Genomic DNA, 21930 nt, shown 5'->3' with positions numbered 1-21930 from the left:
CCCCGTGCCCAGGGGTCCCGGGGGGGGGGGTGTCCCCCGCGTGCCACAAGTGGCCGGCGGTCCCCTCCTGCTCAGGGCTCAGCCCCAGTGGTGTCACCGTCCCCAGGGAAGGCTCCGAGCACTCGGTACAAGAACGCAAGGTTTATTGATGTTTTTCCAGCGACAGCCACCAACATCATCGCGTGGGTGGTTACAAGAGAACGGCCCCCAGTACGGGGGGGCAACTGGCACCAGTGGCCAGCTGGGACTGGCGCTGGGGGATGCACTCCCACCCCTGACCCCCAGGAGAGACCCTGGGAGAGGGGGTTCCACCCCCAGCACCCCCCCCACGGCCACGGCCCTTCCGAGGACGCGGCGCTGTCCCTGAGCGGCCACCACGCCCCTGCGTGGGGACAAGGCACAGGACCCCGATGGGACCCCGGGGCAGCAAGGCACCGGTTGGAGAGGAAGGACACTACCCCCCAAAAAAAAAATCAAGGGGGTAGGGACAGACACAAGGGCCAAGGTAGCACTTAAAAAAAAAAAAAAAACAACAAAAAATAGTTAAAAATCACAGCTACAGTAATTAGAAAACATTTACAACAGTTCGCGGCGCAGGAGGGGCCTCACACCAGGAAGGAGGACGTCTGTTTGAACTCGCCCTGCGGAGGGAAAGCGGGGACGTTACCGGCAGCGGGTGGCGGGGACCGGGCGGGACGAGGGCACGCGGTGCCCACAGGGACCCCGGGCCGGGAGCAGGGGGCTGCACCCAGGGGGGGTTGGCTTGGAGAAGGGGGCTCGGGCACCCGGCAGCGCCGCAGCCAGAGGGTTTTGGGGCGAGCACCGCTCCCGCGTCTGGGGAAGAGACACGAGAAGGGCTCTGCCCTGCTCCGGGGATGCTGTGCGGCACCACCCCGTTGTCCTGAGCGATGGAGCCCCCCCCCCGACCCGCTTTGTCCCTGCGCGGGGCGTGCGGCTGCCCCCTCCCCGCTTTGCATGACAAGTGCCCGCAGGAGCCGGTCTCCCTGGGAACCGTTTCGGGTGGCCAGCGAAGCCCACGGGCGCCGATCTCCGGCTGCTGCGGAGGCTTCGCCGCCGTCCCGAGAGGGCGGCTCAAGGTCCCCAGCTCGCTCCAAACAGCGCTGCCAAGGACAGCGGTGGCACCTGCCTGCGAGGTCAGGGTGGCACCGGGGTCCCCGCTTGCCCCCTTGGCCATCAGACCTGTGGCTGGGCACCGCTCAGCGGTTTCGAGGACCACCCCCCTCCCCGGGGGACACAACCCCCCCGGGGGACGGCACGGCCCCATCACCGCGCTCCCGTCACGCTCCGTGCCCAGCGGGCGCCCCGCCGGGGCATGGCGTACTCACCTCGCTGCGGTGCGAGGGCTGGCTGTAAATGACCTTCTTGCTGGCGGTGCTGCAGAAAGAGAGCGCGTTAGGGGGGGGCACGCTGCCCACAGCACTGCCCCCCACCCCCCCAGGAACCCGCTGGCACCAGGGCACGGTCCCAGCCACCCGCCTGCTCCGACAGGGACTGGGAGCGGGGAGGACACTTGGGGGACTGCTTGGGGGAGGCTCGCAGGGAGCGGCAGCGTTCCAGGCTCACTTACTCTTTTCTCTCTGAAATAAAAGAAAGGGGACAGGGATGTTAGGGGGGTGCAGGGAAAGCGGCGCCGGCGCAGAGGGGAGCGAGCCCCAGGGACGGGTGCGTGGCGCGGAACTCACTGCTGAAGAAGCCCCGGCTGTAGGCGAACCAGATCCCGAAGGCGATGAGCGCCAGCACCATCAGCAGCACCACCACGGCGGCCACGATGCCGCCCACGTTGACTTCGTCTGGAGAGAGAGATGGGGGGGGGGGCTGTCGGGGGGCTGCTGGATGCCAGCCCGGGGCCGCGGCCGGCCGCCGGGGCGCAAACCCCCAGCTCCACACCCGCAAACCCAGCCCGCAGGGCAGGGACCCCACTTCAGAGGGGAGTGACGGGGCTCGGAGGCGAGCCCCGGTCCAAACCCAGGCCAGCATCGAAGCTGGGTCTGGCTCGCACGAGGACTGGGCCACCCCGGCCAGCTCCAGCTGCATTTTAACATCTCCACGGGCAGCTTCCTCCCTCCCACCTCCATAGCATCACTCTAAGGACTTGTTTCAACCCATGCTGCTGGAGACCAAACGGCAGGGTCATTAACAGTGCAGCTAATTAGCATTCCTTTGAACCCTGCAGGCTGGAGGGTAGCAGGTTGACACGCAACCAGGCAGTTCTCCCCGGAACATGACTCGTGCCAGACGCAGCCGAGCGGAGCCTGGAGAAGCCCCACACCGCCCCGGCCCCCGCCCCTGCTCCTTACTGGCTTCCATGTGCACGACATCTGATTTCTGGGGGGAGCCCACGTTGTTCGAGGCCTCGCAGTAGTAGTCACCGGTGTCGAAGCTGCTGACAGGCTCGAAGGTCTGGAGGGGAGAGGAGAGGAACGAGAGCGTGGCTGCGGAGGCTGGGGGTCCCCGCGTCCTGAGCGCCCGGCACTCACCAGCTCCCCGGTGGTGGAGTCCAGCGTGTAGGAGGAGTTCCTGAACGTCAGGCTGGTTTTGGGGTCGCTGGGCATGAGCATGGTGTCCCGGTACCAGCGGAAGGTGGGCGGCGGGGAGCCATCCGTCTCGGTGCAGCGCAGCACGGCCTTGCTGCCGATGGTGGCCGAGGTGGGGACGTGGGCCACCGGCTTGGAGGGGGGCACTGCGGGAGCGGGGCGAGGGAAGAAGAGCTCGGTTCCACCCCGAGCAGGGGCACGGCCGCTCTCACTTCCCCTGCTCGCCCCGAGCAGGCGTTTCATGGGGGAACGCCAAGCGGAGGAGAGCCCCGGTGCCGGGGGCACCTGGCGGAGCCAGCCCCAGATGCCGCCAGAACGCAGCGTCCCCTAAAGCCACCGCGAGGAGCCCGGCGTCCACCCCTACACTCAGTGCCCGAGCTGATGCCACGCTCCCTGGGGCTCGAGGGGGCCTTAGAGCTCCTTAAATCTGCTGGGTTCACCCGTACTGCCAACAGGGGAGGGCAGCTCCAGCATCCCTCCCCCAGCTGGCTCCCCCCGCGTGGCAGCGGGGACAGGGGTCAGGGGTCCAGGGCAGGGAGCGGGTGGCACGGCAGGGCTCTGCGGGACACACAGACTGGCAGCGCGGGGACGCGGGGGCCAGCGGCGCACCTTGGACGATGAGGTTGACTTCGGACTTGGAGATCTGGCTGCTGCCCTCCACCACCTCGCAGATGTACTTCCCCGTGTCCTCCCGCGTCACCGTGCTGAAGTGGATCTTGGTGGACGAGAACTGGACGCGGTTTTTGTAGGGTTCTGCAGAGAGAGGGGGCGGGTCGGGAGGCAGCCGACGGACGGACGGACAGAAAGACAGACAGACAGACGCCGCGGCCTCACCGGAGATAAAAACCCCAAGGGAAGGCCTCGAGGGGCTGCGGGGGGGGGACGTACCGGTGAGCTCGTTCCCGTAGTAAAGCAGCACCAGCGAGGTGCCCTTCTGGAACTTCCACTCGATGCGGGGGCTGCTCATGCTGGGCTTGTACGCCGTGCAGTAGATGTCCACGGCTGCAGGGGAGAGACGGCGCTGAGCTGGGGGCCGGCAGCCCCCGGAGCCCCCCCCAGCGCAGGGAATCCGCAGGTGGAGCACCCCGAGAGCCCGGGGAAGTCCCTCATCGGCTGGAGCCGGGGTGCTCGGGGGGACGCCGGGTGCCTCGGCCACAAACCAGGCGCCCAGGACGAGCTGATGGGGGCAGCGCCGGTGCAGGGGCGGCAGGGCAGGGCGCTTTGGGGGCCGGAGCCAGGCACTCACCGCTGTTCTCAGGCACTTGCGTCGTCTCGGAGGTCACTTGGGCGCCCACCAGGGACCCTGCGGGAGGAAGGGACGCGCCTGAGACACGCGGGAGGCACCAGGAGGAGCCCAGGTCCTGAGGGATGCCGGAGCTGCACCGGGGTCTGCCGAGCCCTGCCAGCATCTGGGGACCCGTCCCCGTCCCCATCTGGGGGGGGGGCAGGCACCGAGGGGCCCACGGCCCGGCGATACAGCCCGCCCTGTGGTGAGGCCGGCCGGCCTCCCTCCCTCCCTCCTCCTCCTCCTCCTCCTCCTCTCAGCCCAGGAGGTTTCATTCGGCTCGTTAATCAGTTTCCAGCCGCAGTTACCCTTTAACAGCACCTCCCGACCTCGGCACCGCGGGGTTTATCAGCTCGGGGACCCGGTGCCGGGCCGGCTGCCAAAGGCTCACACCGGGACCAGCCGCGGCACAGCGGGACGGGGTCCCCGGCACTGCTGTCCCCCCCCCAGCTCCGTGGCCGCCCGGTGACACTGGAGACGCCACCGCCGAGGTCACCGGGAGCCCTGGGGCAGAGGTGACACCGCCGCACCGCGTTGTGGCACGGCCTCAGCTGGAAAATCCTGCCCTACCTGCCGCGGCCTCTCCTCCTCTCGGCCCTCCTGGTTTCGCAGGAAACCGACCCGGGGGCAGCCCCGGGGGTGTTTCGTAACTCCCTGCCCTCGCGCACACGTGTGCACGCACACACACACGCACACACCCCTGCCCGGCACGCGTGCGCACGCCTGCCCTTGCACACCGGGTACAAACAAAGCTCGCTTCCCCCTGCACGGCCAGCCACCGGCGGGGGAAATACGGCCGAGCCGAGGCGGAGGCCGGGGCTCCCGGCCCATCTCCGGCCTCCGCTTCCCGGTGGATGAGGCCGCTCGCGGACCCCAAACCGGGACCTCGCCGGTGTGGCCGGAGAGAGAGGCCCTGGTGGGTTTGGGGCCGGTGTGCGGGGGCCGGTGTGCGGGGGCCGTGAGTCACGCCATGGGAGAGGCCGGGGCCGGCCGCCGTCACCGGGAACCGAAACCGCCCGGGCCCGGAGCCGCCTGCACTTTGCTCCCCGAGCCGCTGCCAAGCGAAACCCAGCGGGAGGAGGGCGCCTGGTCCCGGGGCCCCGGCCCCTGCCCGCCCCGAGGGGGCTTCTGGAGGGCCCTCGTGCCGGGGGTCCTGGCCGTGGCAGGGGGCCGCAGGCAGGCCGGGCCCGGCACCAGAAGCGGGTTTGGGGCCGGTGCCCGGAGCTGCGGCTCTGGTCGGGAAGGGGACGCCTCGAAGCACCGCCAGCCCCGCGGGGGGGGGTGACGGGCGGCGGGGGGGGGGGGACACCTCGCTCCTGCTGCGCCCCGGCTGTGCAGGAAGCGCACGGCGGGGACGGGAAACCCGGCCCGGGGACAGGAAAAGGCACGGCTGCAGGATGCGGCCATGGGACCGACCCGCTCGGAGCCCCCCGCACGTCCCCGAACCACAGCCCGGGGGGCGAGGGGGCTGCTTCGGTGCGTTTTGGGGCAGAAACACCCAAAAGACGCCATCCCGCAGCCCCACAGGGCCGGGAGCCCCGACGGCGCCAGCCCCGCTCGGGTTAACCCCGACCCGTGCCCAGAATTGTCCCAGCACAAAGGAGGGGACGTCAGCGCGCGGGGACAGGAAGGCCACCGCCGGCGGGGAGGGGGCCGGTGGCACGCAGCCCCCCCACAGCTCCACTTCGGCCTCCGCCCCCCGAAAGCGGGCGCACGTTAACGGGGGACACCGGGGGTGGCGGGGAGGGACGGGGCCGTCCCCGCTGCCGTCCCCGTCCCCGCGATGGCCGCAGCACGAGGCCGGCGGGGTGCTGGCGCGGGGCCGTTTCCGCAGCGTTCCTTCCCGAAGCCCAGGCCCGGATGTCCCCGGTGCGGCCACCGCCCGGCCCCCGGTGCCCTGAGTCACCGCCACCGGCTGGGTGGGGACGGGGACGGTAACGGGGTCACCGGGACGCTGCCCTGCCCGCACCGTGCCGCGGCCCCGACGGACGGCACGAACCGGCAGCGGCTCCTCCAACCGGTGCCCCCAGTGCCGCCGCCACCGGGGACGGGGGACGGTGCCCCCGGTGCCCCCGGGGTCCCAGCGCTGGTGGCCCCCGGTGTCCCCAGGGCAGGCGATGGCGGCGAGGCCGAAGAGGAAGCGGAGGTGTCCTGTGCCCACGGAAGTACCCGTACCGGGAACAACGGCGTGGGAGGCGTCCCGGTACCGGCGGTGTCCCGGTACCGCAGGGTGAACCCCACCGGGTTATCAATGCCCCGTTACCGCCGCGCTCCCCGCGGGCGGACCCGGTGGCTGACAGCGAGCCTCACGGCGGCCCCCCGGCCGGGAACCGGGGGCTGGGGGGGATTAGGCATCGCCCCCGGGGCCCACCGGCAGAACCCCCCCGCCCCGTCCCGGTACCGGCCCCGAGCACCGACGGACCCACGGCCACCCCCACCGGCAGCGACACCGCCCCGAGAGCCCCCGCGGCCGCCCCGGCACCGGGACCCCCGACGGGCAAACCCGCCCCCGCCCCCCGGGACCGGGACCGGGACCGGGACCGGGACCGGGACCGGGACCGGGACCGGGACCGGGGGGACCCCCCCCGGCCGCCCGCCGCCCCCCGGCACTCACCGGCCGCCGCGCACAGCAGCAGGAGGGGCAGCGGCCCGGGGCCGCCCCGCAGTGCCGCTCCCGCCATGGCCGCCGCCGCCACCGCACTGCGCGCCCCGGGCCAGGTGCGGCCCCGCCCCGCCCAGGTGGGCCCCGCCCCCGGCCGCCGATAGGGCGGGCTCGCCCCGCCCCGCGGGGCCGAGCCAATCCGGCAACGCCCCTCTGCCAGGTGCGAGTTGGCCCCGCCCCTCGCGCGGCCCCGTTGGCCGAGCCGCCTGTCTCGTCAAGGAAGGGGCGCGCCCCGCTGCCCGGCCCCGGCTCGCTCGGCGCCGATTGGCTGAGGCGAAGGGGGCGCGCGAGAGACAGGTGTGCGGGGGGGGGGCGGGACGGCCAATCAGAGGGAGCGCCTGAACTTCTGGCCAATGGGCGCGCTCCGCGCCCCGCGTGGGGGCTGCCGGGCGGGGGCCCGGCCGTTGCCATGGCGACAGGGCCTGCGGCCTCCTCGGCCCCGGGGGGCTCCCAGTGCCCCCAGTGCTCCCAGTACAGCCCCTGCTCCGGCACGGCGCTGTCACACCGTGATGTCACGGCGTGGGGACATCGCGACACCGTGACATCAGGGCACGGTGACGTGACACACCGTGACATCACGGCACACGGTGACATCACGACACAGTGACGTCACAGCACGACGACGTCATGGCACAATGACGTCACGACACAGCGACATGATACAGTGACATCCTGGCACAGTGACAGGGCATGATGACATCACAGGTGACATCACAGCACACGGTGACATCATGACACAGTGACGTCATGGCATTATGACGTCATGGCACACATCATGGCATGATGACGTCATAGTACTACGTCACGACACAGCGACATGATACAGTGACATCCCGGCACAGAGACATCAGGGCATGATGACATCACAGCACGGTGACATCACAACAGTGACATCACGGCACACGGTGACATCATGACACACAGTCGCATCACGGCATGATGACATCACAGTGACATCACGGCACGGTGACATCACAGCACGGTGACACCACGGCAGCGATTCCCGTCTCCTCTCATCCCTCCCAGCCCGCCCCTCGTCACCCTGCGGAGGTGACACCGGGCCCCCAGCAGGGCCTGGGGCCGGGGAGGGGGCTCAGTCACCCCAAATCAATGGGGAGGGGCCGGCAGGACCGAGATGGGGACAGGGGGGTGATCGTCCCCTGATCCTCGCCCCCCCCCGCGGGACCCCTGGGCCCCCTGGGGCTGGGGGATGTGGGGGGACAGGGGAGGGTTGGGGACACGCTGGGGATGGGGGAAAAAAGGTTTGGGGGGGTCATGGTGGGCCACAGGGGACACAGGGGACGCGGGGACTGGTGGGACTGGTGGGACATGGTGGGCAGGGGGGTACAATAGGGTCAAAGGGACCACGCAGAGCTGGGGGGGCTCACTGGGGGGCAGGGGGGCTGGGGGAGGGACGGGGGGGACCGGGGGGGTCCCTTGGGTGCTGCGGGCGGAGCAGGGGAATAAGCGTTAGGGCCTGGAAAAACAAATCACTATTTTTATTTATTTTCGCTTTTTTTAAATTGAGAGTTTTTAAAAAAAAGTCTGGGCCTGCTGGGCCGGGCCAGCTGCAGCAGGCGGGGGGGGCGGGGGGGGGGCAGGAGGAAGAACAGGGGGGGGGCGCGGCACCAGGGACCCCGCACCCCAGTGGGGACCCCGGGAGGGGGGAAGAGTCAGGGGGGGGGGGGTGGGCGAGAGCCACCAGAGCCCCCAGGAGAGATGGCACCCGGGTGGGGGGTGACACCCTGGGGGGGGGCGGGGGACAAAGGGGGGGGTGACACCCGGAGAGGGGGGCGCAGGCGGGGGGGTCCAGGCAGTGCTGGGGGGCAGCGGGGCCGGCGCCCGCCTGGCCGAGAGCGTGTGCACGAAGCGCGGGGACGTGAGACGGGCACGGCGACGCCGGGGGCAGGGGGACGGGGGCACAAACCAAACGGGGGGCTCCTCATGTCACACCGGGCGGGGGGGGGCATGGGGGGGGGAGAGGCGCTTCTGAGCATGGAGGCGGCCGCGGGGGGGGGCTGCCAGTGGCCGCCGGCCCCCTCTGAGTCCCCGTCCCCACGCCGGCGGCCCCGTCAGTGGCTGTCGTTCTTGATGACGATCTCCACGCCGTGCTGGCGGAGCTGGGCGCGCAGGATCAGGTTCTTGTTCTTCAGCTCCTCTACCTGCCGGGGGGGGGGGGGCGGGGGGGGAGCAGGGGTGAGGCCCGAGCACCGGGCCCCCCCCCCCCCCCCCCCCCCGTCCCCCTCTGGGGCCCCCCCGGCGCTCACCTGCTGCCGCAAGACCTCGTTGTCCATCTGGAGCTGGTCGAGGCCCTGCAGCTCCTCGGAGAGGCGGTGGGTTGCTCTGCCGCAGCTCCTGGATGTAGTCGCAGGCCTTGGACAGGATCCCCCCTTTGCTCTGGGGAGGGGACGGGGGGCGTCAGAGGGGACACCGGGACCCCCTGGGGGGACACCGGGACCCGCTCCCGGCTCCCACCCCACGGCCACGGCCCCCTGAGGGACGCAGGACCCCAGGGACGCGGGACCCCAGGGGACGCGGGACCCCAGGGGATGCAGGACCCCGATGCCCACCCCGCCATCCCGGCCCCGTGTCCCCTTCGCGCCCTGAATCTCCCCGGCCCCGCGCGCCCCCCCCCGCGGCCCCCCTACCTGCCCCGACTTGGTGTTCTCCATGGAGCAGTCGGGGATGATCTTGGAGAGCTGCACGATCCAGTTGTTGATTTTGTCCCGGCGCCGGCGCTCCACTGCGAGCCGAGAGGGACGTCGGAGCCGGCCCCCCCCGGAGACCCCTCGCCGGGGGCAACGCTGGGACGCCCCCCCCCCCCCCCGACCCGCGGCGCAGACCCTGCCGGGGGTCTCCCTGCTCGCCTCCCACCTGCTGGGGGGGCGCACGGGGGGGGGCGCTGCCCCTGACGGCGCTGGGCAGGAGGGGGGGGGACAGGGGCGGCGGGCAGGGCTGGGTCCCACCAGCCCCGGAGGCGAAGCACCCCAGGGGCCGAGCTCTGCCCTCGGGGTCCGGCTCCTGCCCCCCCCGCCCCCCCCGCGCCGGTTGGTTTGGGGCCAAACCAGCCAAATATCTGAGGGTTTGGCCACGGGTCTGCGCCCTGCCGGCTGCTCGGGCTGGAAGCGGAGCCCCGGGGCAGAGCCGGGGCCGCCCGGGCGCCTCACACCCCCCCCGCCCCCCCCCAGGGCCCCCGGTACCTTCGTTGTGCTGCGCCCGGCGCTTCTCGTCCCGGGTGGCCCGCGGTGCCTCTGCCTTCCTGGGGGGGGGGGGAGCGGAGGGGTCGGTGCTGGCAGGGGGCCCGCACGTCGCCGCTGAGCCGCCCCCCGCCGCGCGCGCCGGGCCCCCGGCGGTGCCGGTACTCACGGGGAGTAGGGGTGGGCGCGGGGGGCGATGGAGCGCTGCGCCCCACCCTGCAGGACCTCCTGCGGCGACATCATCACGAAGAATTGCCCTGAACGGCCCAAAATGAGAGGGGGGTCAGGCGGGGAGCGCTCCGCCACGTCCCACGACGGGGACCGCGGCTGCGACGCCCCCAGCGGGGGCTGGCAGCTGCCCTGTCCCCATCCCCCGTCCCCATCTTTGTCCCCGCATTCCCCTCATCGTCCCCATTCTCCTCCCCATCTTCATCCTTGTCCCCATCCCTACTGCCACCTTAATTCTCACCCCTCTCCCTGTCCCTGTCCCCATCCCCGTCCCCATCTTTGTCCCTGCATTCCCTTTATTGTCCCCATCCTCCTCCCCATCCCCATCCCTACAGCCACCTTAATTGCCACCCCCCTCCCTGTCCCTGTCCCCATCTTCATCCCCACTCTCACCCGCATTCCCCTTATCGTCCCCATCCCCCTCGCCGTTTTCATCCCCATTTTCATCCCCATCCTCCTCCGTTTTCATCCTTGTCCCCATCCCCACTGCCACCTTAATTCTCACCCCCCTTCCCTGTCCCTGTCCCCATCCCTTGTCCCCATCTTCGTCCCCACCGTCACCCGCATTCCCCTTATCGTCCCCATCCTCCTCCCCATCCTCCTCCCCATTTTCATCCCTTTTCATCCCCGTTTTCATCCCCATCCCCACAGCCACCTTAATTCTCACCCCCCTTCCCCGTCCCCGTCCCCACCCCTTGTCCCCGTGTCCCGTACCCGTGGGCGTGGGCTGCCCCAGCAGCGCCTCCGAGTTCTGCGTGGTGACGACAGCGGTGGCCGTGGTCCCCGCGCCGGCGGACGTGCTGCTGTCGGCCACGGCCGTGGTGGGGAAGTAGGTGTAGTGGGTCTCGGTGGCCGTGGCCTCCGTCTCCACCGCATCCTCGCTGGTGAAGGCGCCCTGGATGACGGCCTAGAGGGGACGGTGACAGCGGTGTCCCAGCGCGCCGCCCGGCCCCGGCGCCACCTCCGGCCCCGCACCGACCGCGGCGCGCACCTGGGTCATGGACTGCGTGGCGGGGTACCCGCTGATGGCGCTGGTGCCTTCCGTCTGCCCGTCCAGCTGGCCGTCCGCCACTTGGATCACCCGGTACATCACCTGCGGGGCGGCCGCGGCCGCGGGGACGGCGCCGGCTCAGCCCCGCCGCGTGCCGGGGTGCGGGACCCGGCCACGCCGCTCCCCGTGCTCCCCCCTCCCCAAATGCAGCCCCTCTCCTCCCGGCTGCCCTGCAGAGGAGACACCGCGTGCCCCCCACGCCCCCGCTTTCCCCCAAAAACCCGACCCTGTCCTCCTGGCTGCCCCAAGGAGGGGACACCGCATGCCCCCCACGTTCCCGCTTTCCCCCAAATAAAACCCCTCTCCTCCTGGCTGCCCTGCGGAGGGGACACCGCGTCCCCCCCACGTCCCCACTTTCCCCCCAAACCCGACCCCTCTCCTCCCGGCTGCCCCACGGAAGAGACACCGCGTGCCCCCCACATCCCCGCTCTCCCCCAAAACCTGAACTCTCTCCTCCCAGCTGCCCTGCGGAGAGGACACCGCGTGCCCCCCATGTTCCCGCTTTCCCCCAAATAAAACCCCTTTCCTCCCTGCTGCCCCAAGGAGGGGACACTGCGTGCCCCCCACATCCCCGCTCTCCCCCAAAACCCGACCCCTCTCCTCCTGGCTGCCCTGCGGAGGGGACACGGTGTCCCCCCCATGTCCCCATTTCCCCCCCCAAACCTGACCCCTCTCCTCCCAGCTGCCCCAAGGAGGGGACACCGCGTGCCCCCCACATTCCAGCTTTCCCCCAAATAAAACCCCTCTCCTCCTGGCTGCCCTGCGGAGGGGACACGGTGTCCCCCCCATGTCCCCATTTCCCCCCCCAAACCCGACCCCTCTCCTCCCAGCTGCCCCACGGAGGGGACACCGCGTGCCCCCCACGTCCCCGCTTTCCCCCCAAACCCGACCCCTCTCCTCCCTGCTGCCCCACGGGGGGGGGGTCACCATGTCCCCCCCCCCCCGTCCCCGCCGCGTACCTGCGTGCCGCCGTTCTCTGTGCGGAAGACATACTTGATGTTGGGGTCGGGGAAGGTGGCGGCCGACTGGATGCTGGCAATGGCGACGCTGGTGGGATCCTCGCCTGTGGCCACTGCACCTTGGGGCAGGAAGGCGGCGGGGGGGGGGCCATGGCGGGGAGGGGACCCGGCAGCTGGCCCCTGTCACCCCCCCGGACCCCCGCTGCCCCCCCCCTCTCACCCTGGCCAGAACAGGGCCCCCCCCCCTCACCTTCCTGGATTTGCACCGTGCCCTCTTCCGTCTCGGCTGCTTTCTGCTGCCTGCAGGGACAAGGGCGGCGTGGTGGGGACAGCCCGGAGAGTGCAGCGGCCCCCGCGGGGGTCCCCGAGCCACCGCACCCCCCCCACACGCCCTCCTCACCCACCCCGAATTTGGATTTCGCCCAGGGGGGGGGGCGGCGGCACTCACCCCTTCATCGCTCCGCTGCGCCGGGCATCAGAGGGCGGCGGCAGATGGGTGCTGCGGCTCCCGCTCAGCGCCCTGCGAGGCGGCGGGGCTCAGCCTGGGGACACGGGGACAGGGCCACGGGGACAGGGGGGGCACGGTGAGAGGGGGGACGGGGGCGGGGAGAGGGGGGGACGGGGGGACGGGGGACGTGGGATGTGGGGACGTGGGGATAGGGGCAAGTGGGGACATGGGGATGGGGGACATGGGACAGGGGGACGTGGGGACACGGGGAGGGGGGGACATTGGGACACAGGGATGGGGGACGCAGGACAAGGGGACGTGGGGATATGGGCACGTGGGGACAGAGGGACGAGGGACATGGGACAAGGGGATGTGGGGACATGGAGACAGGGGGACATAGGACGAGGGGACATGGGGACACAGGTACACGGGGACACAGGGATGGGGGACGCAGGACAAGGGGACGTGGGGATACGGGCACGTGGGGACAGAGGGACGAGGGACACAGGACAGGGGGACGTGGGGACACAGAGACAGGGGGACATAGGATGAGGGGACATGGGGGCACAGGGATGGGGGGACACAGGACAAGGGGACACGGGGCCAGACAGGGGGACACGGGGATGGGGGGACATTGGGACACAGAGACAGGGGGACACAGGACAGGGGGACGTGGGGACAGCACCAGAGCCACCCCCGACCACGTCCGAACCTCCCCAGCTGCCCCTCGGTGTCACCAAGCCACCCAACGGTGGCCACAGCCCCCCCCCCCCCCCATCCCTCGCCCGTCACGGCCACCAACCCCCCCCCCCCGTGGCACCGGGGAGGTGACGGGGCCGGCTCTGGCCTGGGGACAGCACGGGGGGGTCGGACGGAGGGGGGGGTGGCAGCCCCCCAAAACCAGCCCCGGGTCCCCACCGGGCCGTCCCCCCCCCCCGTCACCTCCCCGCCGGTGTCCCCGGGGGCGGCGCCGCCGTTTTTGGGTGGCCCCGTTTCACTTTCGCATCCCGGGGGGGGGGCGCAGGGGGGGGCGGTGGTGGCGGCGCCCCCCCTGCTCCGCTGTCACCCGGCGGTGCCCCCCCCCCGGGTTTTGGGGGGACTTGGGGCCGAGGCCACGAGCGGGGGGGGTGCCGTGGGGGGGGGCACCCCAAAACTGGGCCCTTTGGGGCCGATCAGCTGCGACCCCCCCGCCCCCAAAGCAAAGGGACCCCCCCGGGCCTCCGTGGGGCCCCCCCGGGGCTGCTGCCGGGGGGGGGGGGGACACGTTTGGGGGGCGGGGTGACAAGTTGGGGGGGGTCTGACGATTTCGGGGGGGGTGACAAGATTGGGGGGGGTGACAATTTTTGGGGGGGTGACAAGTTGGGGGGGGTGACAAGTTTGGGGGGGGCAACACGAGATGGGGTAAGCCGGGGGGGGGGCACAGGGCGGGGGGACAACGGGGCTGTCAGAGAGCGCCGTGACAGGCACGGCGGGGCGCCGGGGGGGGCGCCGGGGGGGCCGGGCCGGGGGGGCGGCGGGAGCGGGGGTGACAACCGGGGGGGGCACCGGGGGGGGGCACGGGACCGAGCGGGGAACGGGAAGGGGGGGGAAGGGGGGGAGAAGGGGACCGGGGGGGGGCGGGAGCGACCCGGGGGGGGCGGGGGCGGCCCGGGGGGCGGGCAGGGCGGCGGGGGGGGGCAGCCCCCGGGGCCGGGGGGCGGGGGGGCGGCGGCGGGGCCCGGCCGGGCCCGGTGCTTACCCTGTGCGCGCTCGGCCCCTTGTCTCGCCATGGAGCCCCGCACATGCGCACGGCGCCGCGCCGCCGCCATCGCGGGCCCGGGCGGAAGCGCGCCCCGCCCCGCCCCCGCCGCCATCTTGGGCCGGGGCGCCGCCGCCGCTCCGCCGCTCCGCCGCCGCCATCTTGGTGCCGGGCACGGCCTCCCCGCCCCCCCCCCCCCCCCCTCCCGCCGCCATCTCAGAGCGTGCCCGGCGCCATCTTAGACGGCGAAGCGCGGCGCTCCCGCCCGCCGCCATCTTGGCTGAGGGCGGCGCCATCTTGGAAGAGGGCAGCGCCCCCCCCCGCCTCTCCCGTAGGTCCCCGCCACGATCCAGCCCCGGTGCGGGCTGCGCCCCCCCCTCCCCGGTACTTCCACACCGGTCCCCGCTGGGGTAGCACCACGGGGCGCCACCACACCCCCACCCCCGTGAAGCCACCCCGGTTGCCGCCATGTTGTGCCGCACGAGGCGAAGACATCACGAAGCCCGGAGCCTTTATTCACGGCAGTGCGACCCCCGCCGCCCCCAGCCCCCCCCCCCCCCGCCGGTCCCCCGCCGGTCCCCCCCGGTCCCCCGTCAGCGCTCGCCTGCCGCCCCCTCAGCGCCCAGCGGCCGCCGCGCCGTGCCCCGGGCTGCCCCGTCGTCCTGGGCCTGGCCCGGCCGGCCGCGGGTGGCGGGGCCCTGGGGGGCAGCCACGCAGCTGAGCGGCCGCAGCAGGCGCGGGCGCAGCGGGGCCCGCTGGAACGGCAGCGCCTTGGGGGCGGCGGGCGGCGGCTCCTCGCCGCCGTACGTCTGGATCCTCCGCACCGGCACCGGCTGCCGCTCGGCCATCGCGGCGTCGTCCAAGGAGACGCTGCCGCCCTCCCGCCAGCCCGCGCGCCGTCCCGCCGCCCCCCCAGGGCTGCCAGGAGCCGTCCGCTCCTCCGCCGCCACCGCCCCGGCCGGGACGCCGTTGGCACCGTCAGCCGGGAGGGTCCTGGGCCGCAGGGCCGGGGGGACGATGGCGAACTGGGGCTTGGGCGGCACGACCGGGACGGAGCGGGCCTGCTGCACCCGCACGAGGCGGGAGGCCAGGCGCACCGGGGCGCTGCCGTCGCGGCGCAGCACGGCCCCGCCGGGGGGGGGCTCTGGGTCAGGGTCGGCCTGGGGAGCATCCCCCAGCTGCAGGGTGGCGGCGATGGGGGTGCTCCCCGGGGGGGGACCCGAGCCCTCCGTGCTGGCCCCTGGGGGGGGCAGAGCCTCAGAGGGAGCCTCGGGGACGGGAGGCTCAGCAGGCTGCGGGGGGGACTCCTCATCTGGGGGGGACAGGGGGGACCCCTGCGAAGGCTGGGGCTCCCCGTGCCCCGGCTGCTCCAGTGTGGGGGGCCCAGCGCCGGCCCCGTCTTCTTCTGCTTCCCCGTCTGGGGCATCGGGAGCCAGCTCCGCTCCTGCACAGCCCGGGGCTGGTGCAGCCTCAGCCCCCGGCCCCGTCTCGGTGCTGGCCTCAGTTCTTCCCAGGCCGGAGCTGCCACCGGCATTCCCCACCCCGCTGCCCCCAGCCTGCTCCTCTTCTTCCCCCAGGGGCTGGCCCGATGCCCCCCCCTCCGCCACATCCCCAGCGGGGTCTGCTGCGTGCTCCCCAGCACCAGGAGCTGCTTCCCCCGCAGGGCACGGCGCCGCCGGCGATGGGGACCTGTCCCGCGGCACCGGGGGGCTGTGCGGTGCTGGTGGCCCCAGCGCCGTGCCCGTGCCCGCCCCCGGCTCGGCGGGGGGCTCGGGCTCGGCCGCCAGCGGGCTGAGCTCGTCGTGGGCGCTGAGGAACATGTCGTCCGAGTCGGTGTCCCCCGCGGCGTCCTCGGCGTCGGAGCCGCTGGGCGCCATGTAGAACAGCTCCTCGTCCATGCACTCCTCGATGGAGAGGTAGCTGGCCGGCTGCTCCGCGGGGGGCTCCCCCGGCTGGGGACGGGGAGGGGCAGGGGGGTGACGGCCATGCCCGAGACCCCCAGTGCAGCAAGGCACGGCCCCCAGACCCACCCTGCCACCCTGGTGCCACCCGGACCTCTCCAGCACCATCCTGTCCCCTCTTGTCACCACCCCTGTGCCCTCCAGCACCATCCTGTCCCCTCGTCACCACCCCTGTGCCCTCCAGCACCATCCTGTCCCCTCGTCACCATCCCTGTGCCCTCCAGCACCATCCTGTCCCCTCGTCACCACCCCAGTGCCCTCCAGCACCATCCTGTCCCCTCTTGTCACCACCCCAGTGCCCTCCAGCACCATCCTGTCCCCTCGTCACCACCCCAGTGCCCTCCAGCACCATCCTGTCCCCTCGTCACCACCCCAGTGCCCTCCAGCACCATCCTGTCCCCTCGTCACCACCCCTGTGCCCTCCAGCACCATCCTGTCCCCTCGTCACCACCCCTGTGCCCTTCAGCACCATCCTGTCCCCACTCGTCACCACCCCTGTGCCCTTCAGCACCATCCTGTCCCCTCGTCACCACCCCTGTGCCCTTCAGCACCATCCTGTCCCCTCGTCACCACCCCTGTGCCCTCCAGCACCAGCTTACGTTCATGAAGCCGCTCTCCATGCCCTCCTCGAGGGCCAGGAACCCGTCGCCGTCCTCGAGGTCGCTGCCCCCCGGCAGGGCCCGCGCCGCCGGGTCCCCGTCCCCGCCGTGCTCCAGCCACGTCTCCTGGCTGTCCAGGAAGGCGAAGGAGTCGCGCAGCTCCAGCGACAGCCGCGTCTCCTCCGCCGCCTTCACCTCCCCTGGGAAGACGCCGTGGGGGTGAGGGGGTTTCCCTCCAGCCCCCCCCCCAGCGTCACCGGGTCCGTGTCCCCCCCGTGTCTCACCCGCGGGGTTTTCGGGTGCCGCGGGCTCCCCGGCGCTGCGGCGGGCGGGCGGCGGGGGGCTGGCGGAGCCCAGCTGGGCCAGCGCCGGGCACGGCTGCCCCCGCGTCAGGCGGGACAGGTTGGAGGTGATGTGGAAGGGGACGGTGACGGAGAAGGGGCCGGAGATGTGCACCCCCGCGCACTTCTCGGCACGGTTGCGGGTGGCCGCGGGCGAGCGGCCCCCGCCAGCCCCCACCAGCGCCGCCCGGCCCGGTTTGGGGGTGGTGGGCTCCGACTTGGTGCTGCTCTCGCCCTCCGACTCGGGGCCCCGCAGCTCCTCCTGCGCCTTCAGCTTCTCCTCGGGGCTCTCCTCCAGCGCGGGGAAGGGCTCCGCCGGCGCCGGCGAGGGGCAGGTGTCGAAGCTCTCCCTGCGCTGCGGCGGCTGCTTCACCGAGCGCGCGGTGCTGAGCCGGGGGTCCTCTGCTCCCGGCGGGGGGCTGGAGTCAGGGCCAGGCGTCCCCTGTCCCCAGGGCTCCCCAAACCAGGGGATGGTGCCAAGCCAGAGGATGGGGGCAACGGCCATCGGCTCGTCCATCACCGCCCCGTCCTCTCCCTACTGTTCTGTCACCTTCCTTGTCCCCTCCATCCCCATCCTTGTCCCCTGTCCAGCACCACCCCAGCCCCCTCTGTCACCATCCTTGTCAACTCCCTCCACCACCACCATCCCTGTCCTGTCCATCCCATTCCTGCCCTCTGTCCCCATCCCTCCCGTCTCCGTCCCCATCCTGCCCTCTCCGTCCCCACCTTGTCCCCATTTTCTCTCCCCTCAGGCCCCCCAGGCCACGCCGCGTGGCCGTGGCTGGGCACCGGGACGGGGACGGAGGTGACACTGTGCCGAGGCGGCACCGCAGCGCCTCCCCTTACCCTCGCTGCTGAAGGGCACGGAGCTGAGCGAGTCCATGCTCTTGGCCGGCCGCAAGCTCAGCTTCCCGCACTTGTCCTCTGGGGAGGGAAGGAGAAGGGGCTGGGGACACAGCGGGGACACGGGGGGGGGCTGGGGGACACTGGGGCGCGGGCAGGGCCCCAACCTTTCTCCTCCGCCTTCACCAGTTTGCGCTTGGCCTCGTGGCTGGAGCGGCCCAGGTTGAAGATGGATTTCCACTTCTTGGCCTTGAGGGAGCCCTTCCTCCTGCGGGGCACCGGCGTGAGGCATCGGCGTGCACACTCATGCACGCTCGTGCACGCTCGAGCTCGTTGCATGCCCACGACCGCCAGCGCAGGGGCTCACATGCGTGTGCGGGGGTCACACACCGGCGCACGCGGAGCCAGCGGGGACACCGGTACCAGCGGGGACACCGGCGGCTCCTACCTGTGCTCGCTGAGCTCGATGATGGTGTGGTAGGGCCGGATCGGGGGGGGCCCGTCGCCCTGGCTGAGCACGGCCGGTACGTGGTAGGGGGCCTGCCCGTCCCCGGGGAGCAGCCGGGAGCGCCGTGCCGCCTCGCCGCCTGCGGCACCGGGTGGGGTGGGTCAGGGCGCCCCCCCCCCCACGGCCCCGTGTCCCCCCCCACCCCGGCCCCGCGGGGACGTACCGCAGAGAGGGGCGTCCCCGAAGAGCTGCTCCACGTGGGTGAGGATGAACTCCACCACGATGGACTGGACGCGCACCTCCATGAAGGCCGCCGTGCCGTTGAACCCCGTCGCCTCGATGTCCTTCGACCTGCCACGGGGACGGGGTACGCTCCCTGCCCTGGCCCCCCCCCCAGCTCCGCGCCCCACAAAGCCGGGGCCGTGCGTGATCCCCCCAGCTCACCGCAGCAGGTTGGGGGCCCAGACGATGGCCAGGTTCCTGGCGTGCATGTTGGTCTGGCTGCTGTAGGACGCCATGTGCAGGAGGTGCCTCATCAGGAACTCCAGGGTCCTGCGGGCGCGGGGACGCCTTAGGGCCGGCGGCGGCGTTTGGGGACACGGGGACAGCGGGCTCGGCCCCCCCGCGTACCTATAGTGGGGCGCCGGCAGCTCCTTCAGCACCTCCTTGATCTTCACCAGGCGCGCCTCCTCCATCTGGATGGCCACCGCATCCTGTTGGGGGGGACGGGGACGGCGTGACGGGGGCCACCTCCCAGGGACCCCCCCCCCTCGTCCCCGGGGCCAGGGGGCAGCGGGACGCACGGCGAATTTGTCGTAGAGCTGGTAGGTGAGGAGCGGGTTGGGCAGCTCGCGGAAGTACGCCTTGCAGAGCGAGCTGACGCAGTGGATGTCCTGCAGGTAGACGTCCCGGTGCAGGTCGGGGCAGCGGTCGCTGTCAAACTCTTGCCTGCCCGTGGGGCACGTGGATCGTCGGGGACAGATGGCAACGGAGACGGGGACGTGGCTGTCCCCATCCCCGCACCCTGCCCAGCGTCCCGAGGGAATGCTCGGGGACGCGGGGGATACAGGGACGTGGGGGTTTGGGGACAGGTGGGTGCAGAGGATACAGGGACATGGGGATTTGGGGACAATGGGGATGCCAGGAATACAGGGACATGGGGTTTTGGGGACAACGGGGATGCTAGAAGTACAGGGACATGGGCATTTGGGGACAGGTGGATTTAGGGACAATGGGGATGCCAGAAGTACAGGGAAACACGGATTTGGGGAACCCTGGGGACGTGGAGACGTTGGAGACGCTGGAAACAGCAGGGATAGAGGGACACCAGGGATGTGGGGAATGCTGGGGGAAACTGGGGGTGTGGGGGACACTGGGGACATTGTGGACCCAGGGGACGCTGGCAGTGCTGGGGATCCTGGGGATGCAGGGGACATGGGGACGCTGGGGACACCCGGGGGGGGGGGGGTGGAAGGACAAAGCGCCCCGGTGTTGGGGAGGGGAAATAAGGGAGGACAGAGCTGAGGGAAGGAAGGAAGAAGAGTGAAAAAAAATGGCCCAGAACTGGAGAGGATTCATGAAAGAGCAAATGAGAGAGTGAACAGAAATGAATGAAGTGGGAGAAAAAAGGTAAAAGCAGGAACGAAATAGCGAGCGAGCAGGAGGGAGCGGGGAGGGCAGGGAAAGGCTGCAGGGGGCGGAGGGGCTGGGTCCAGCACCGGGGGCAGGTCCCGGCCCTGTCCCTGTCCCCCCACTTTATTTCCACCCCTTCTGGCCCTGCCTCCATCCCCATCTCCCCTCCGCCTGCTCCTGTCCTCACCCATCCCCACCCCACCTCCCTCCTCTGCGGCCCCCTCCCTGTCCTCTCCCCGTCCCCTTCCCTCTGGTCCTGCCTCATCCCGTCCCCATTTCCACCCCCCGGTGCCATGCCCACCCATCCCTGCCTCCCTCCCACCTGGTCCCGCCTTGTCCTGTCCCCATCTCCACCTTCTCTGCCCCGTTCTGGTCCCATCCCCATCCCGCTCCCTCCTCTGTCTCCACCCGGCCCCATCTCCATCCCATCCCCGTCTCACCCCTCCCTCCAAACGCACCCCACCTGGTCCCATCTCCGTCCCGTCCCGTCCCCATTTCCCTCCATCCTGGTCCCAACCCCATCTCCCTTCCCAAATCCATCCCATCAGGTCCCATCCCCATCCCACTCCCTCCTCTGTCTCCACCCGGCCCCATCTCCGTCCCATCCCCACCTCCCACCCTCCGGTCTCCTCCTGGTCCCCATCTCCATCCCAGCTCCCTCTTCCCCTCGCCCTCCATCCCCCCGCTGCTGCCTCCATCCCCTCCCCGGCCCCTCCCCGGCCCCTCGCCCCGCTCACCGCAGCCGCTGGATGTTGGAGGAGACGCCCGACAGCCGGTAGATGCCGTCCACCACCCCGTGCTGCTCCACGAACTCGGTGCAGCTCCTCAGCACCTGGGGCACTGCGGGACGGGCACCGCCGGGTCTGGCATCGGCCCCCACGGAGCCCCCCGACCCCTCCCAAGGCCCCGGGCCCTGTCCCCAGTGAGCGCGGGGGGTGACAGGAGGGAGCGGGTCCGCACCACGGCGGGGTCCCTGCGGTGCCGCCGGTCCCCATGTCCAGATTGAGACCACCAGGACCTGGGGACGAGGCCACCGAGCCCCTAGGGCTCACCCCCTCCAAACCACGGGGTGCAGCGGGGAGCTGAGATTGGATCGGGCATGCCAGCCCTGTGGGGACCCCAAAATCTCGGGGGGGGCTCTGCAGGATGCACCCCAGCTCCGCCGCTTGCTCAAGCCCCGGTGATGCAACCGCATGGCGTGCGTCACCGCCGTCCCCTCCCCGCTTCCGCTGGGGGGCACAGGGCCGGGGGCGGGGGGCGACCCCCAGGGACGGAGGAGATGGAGGGGAGCGGGGGGGCCCCCGGGAGGCCCCCCCAGCACAGGGTCCCCGCTCCCCACGCTTACCGTCCTGCCCCGACTGCTGGAGATGCTCGAGGAGGTCGCAGCCGAAAACCCGCTCCTTGGCACCGCCCTTGCGCCTCGCCTTCTGCCGGGCCTTGAGCGCCAGCGACATGGGGGCGGCAGGGACCCCCCCGGCGGGTCAGATCCTGCCCATGGCGGGGCCCAGCCCCAGGAGGAGCCCGAGCGGGGAGCGGGGCGCCCAAAGCCCCAGCGCGGCCGGGGGCAGGCGGCAGCGGGCGGAAGCGGCCCCGGGGAGGAAGTGCCGCGGCCCCGGGGCCCTGACGCAGCCTCGAGGGCCCGGGGCGCCCCGCTGGCGGGGGCAGGAAGGCGGCGGCCGCCTTCGAGGCCGCTTCCTGCTCCTCGGCGCGTCAAAACCGCAGGGCAGGGCGCGGGCCGCGCGTTTCCGCGCTCTCCTGAACGCGCTCGCGCACCCTCCCTCGCGCGTGGCCGCGCGTCCTTGCGCAGCCCGCTCCATGGTGGCGCGCGGCTGTGCACACTCGTGCGTCCTCGCACACGGGTCTGTGCACTTGGGCATCCTTACCTGGGCCTCGTGCATGCTCACACGCGCTCATGCACGCTCACGCACACTCGTGCATGCTCACACATGCGCGTGCATGCTCAGGCATGCTTGTGCACTTGTG

General features: G+C 71.8%; 3 protein-coding genes across 3 annotated transcripts; all 3 read right to left on the bottom strand.

The window, feature by feature from the left end:
* Positions 1–126: 126 nt before the first annotated feature.
* On the bottom strand, positions 127–6604 carry F11R (F11 receptor). Its single transcript, XM_066986091.1, has 10 exons — positions 6455–6604; positions 3802–3858; positions 3444–3557; positions 3165–3308; positions 2499–2701; positions 2319–2421; positions 1707–1811; positions 1589–1598; positions 1347–1395; positions 127–641 (listed from the first exon to the last, which is right to left on the bottom strand). The coding sequence occupies exons 1-10, from the start codon at positions 6519–6521 to the stop codon at positions 606–608; spliced, it is 888 nt and encodes a 295-aa protein (XP_066842192.1). The 5' UTR covers positions 6522–6604; the 3' UTR covers positions 127–605.
* A 1620-nt stretch (positions 6605–8224) lies between these two features.
* USF1 (upstream transcription factor 1) lies at positions 8225–14255 on the bottom strand. The gene is given in 12 exon segments (XM_066985999.1): positions 8225–8664; positions 8770–8838; positions 8840–8899; positions 9151–9245; positions 9703–9761; positions 9869–9956; positions 10642–10834; positions 10919–11020; positions 11938–12056; positions 12188–12237; positions 12386–12479; positions 14124–14255. Coding segments are annotated over 11 exon segments (933 nt in total). The 5' UTR covers positions 12394–12479; positions 14124–14255; the 3' UTR covers positions 8225–8574.
* A 433-nt stretch (positions 14256–14688) lies between these two features.
* ARHGAP30 (Rho GTPase activating protein 30) lies at positions 14689–21646 on the bottom strand. Its single transcript, XM_066985997.1, has 12 exons — positions 21293–21646; positions 20685–20787; positions 19119–19263; positions 18946–19028; positions 18760–18867; positions 18539–18666; positions 18316–18454; positions 18035–18135; positions 17871–17948; positions 16968–17426; positions 16684–16883; positions 14689–16075 (listed from the first exon to the last, which is right to left on the bottom strand). Exons 1-12 carry the CDS (start codon positions 21399–21401, stop codon positions 14717–14719), a joined length of 3012 nt encoding a protein of 1003 aa, XP_066842098.1. The 5' UTR covers positions 21402–21646; the 3' UTR covers positions 14689–14716.
* Positions 21647–21930: the final 284 nt, after the last annotated feature.

The sequence above is a fragment of the Anser cygnoides genome, chromosome 33, assembly GCF_040182565.1.
Source record: "Anser cygnoides isolate HZ-2024a breed goose chromosome 33, Taihu_goose_T2T_genome, whole genome shotgun sequence".
NCBI classification, from domain to species: Eukaryota; Metazoa; Chordata; class Aves; order Anseriformes; family Anatidae; genus Anser; species Anser cygnoides.
The sequence above is the reverse complement of the archived record's forward strand: the minus strand, read 5'-3'. Positions and strand labels throughout refer to the sequence as shown.

Coding starts and splice junctions, on each gene's coding strand:
- ARHGAP30 (XM_066985997.1), bottom strand. CDS start 21,401: ATGTCGCTGGCGCTCAAGGCCCGGCAGAAGGCGAGGCGCAAGGGCGGT. Junction 19,264..20,684: donor TCCAACATCCAGCGGCTGCG/GTGAGCGGGGCG, acceptor CCCCACGGGCAG/GCAAGAGTTTGACAGCGACC. Junction 19,029..19,118: donor AGCTCTACGACAAATTCGCC/GTGCGTCCCGCT, acceptor CCCCCCCAACAG/GATGCGGTGGCCATCCAGAT.
- F11R (XM_066986091.1), bottom strand. CDS start 6,521: ATGGCGGGAGCGGCACTGCGGGGCGGCCCCGGGCCGCTGCCCCTCCTG. Junction 3,558..3,801: donor GCAAGTGCCTGAGAACAGCG/GTGAGTGCCTGG, acceptor TCTCCCCTGCAG/CCGTGGACATCTACTGCACG. Junction 2,422..2,498: donor ACTCCACCACCGGGGAGCTG/GTGAGTGCCGGG, acceptor TCTCCCCTCCAG/ACCTTCGAGCCTGTCAGCAG.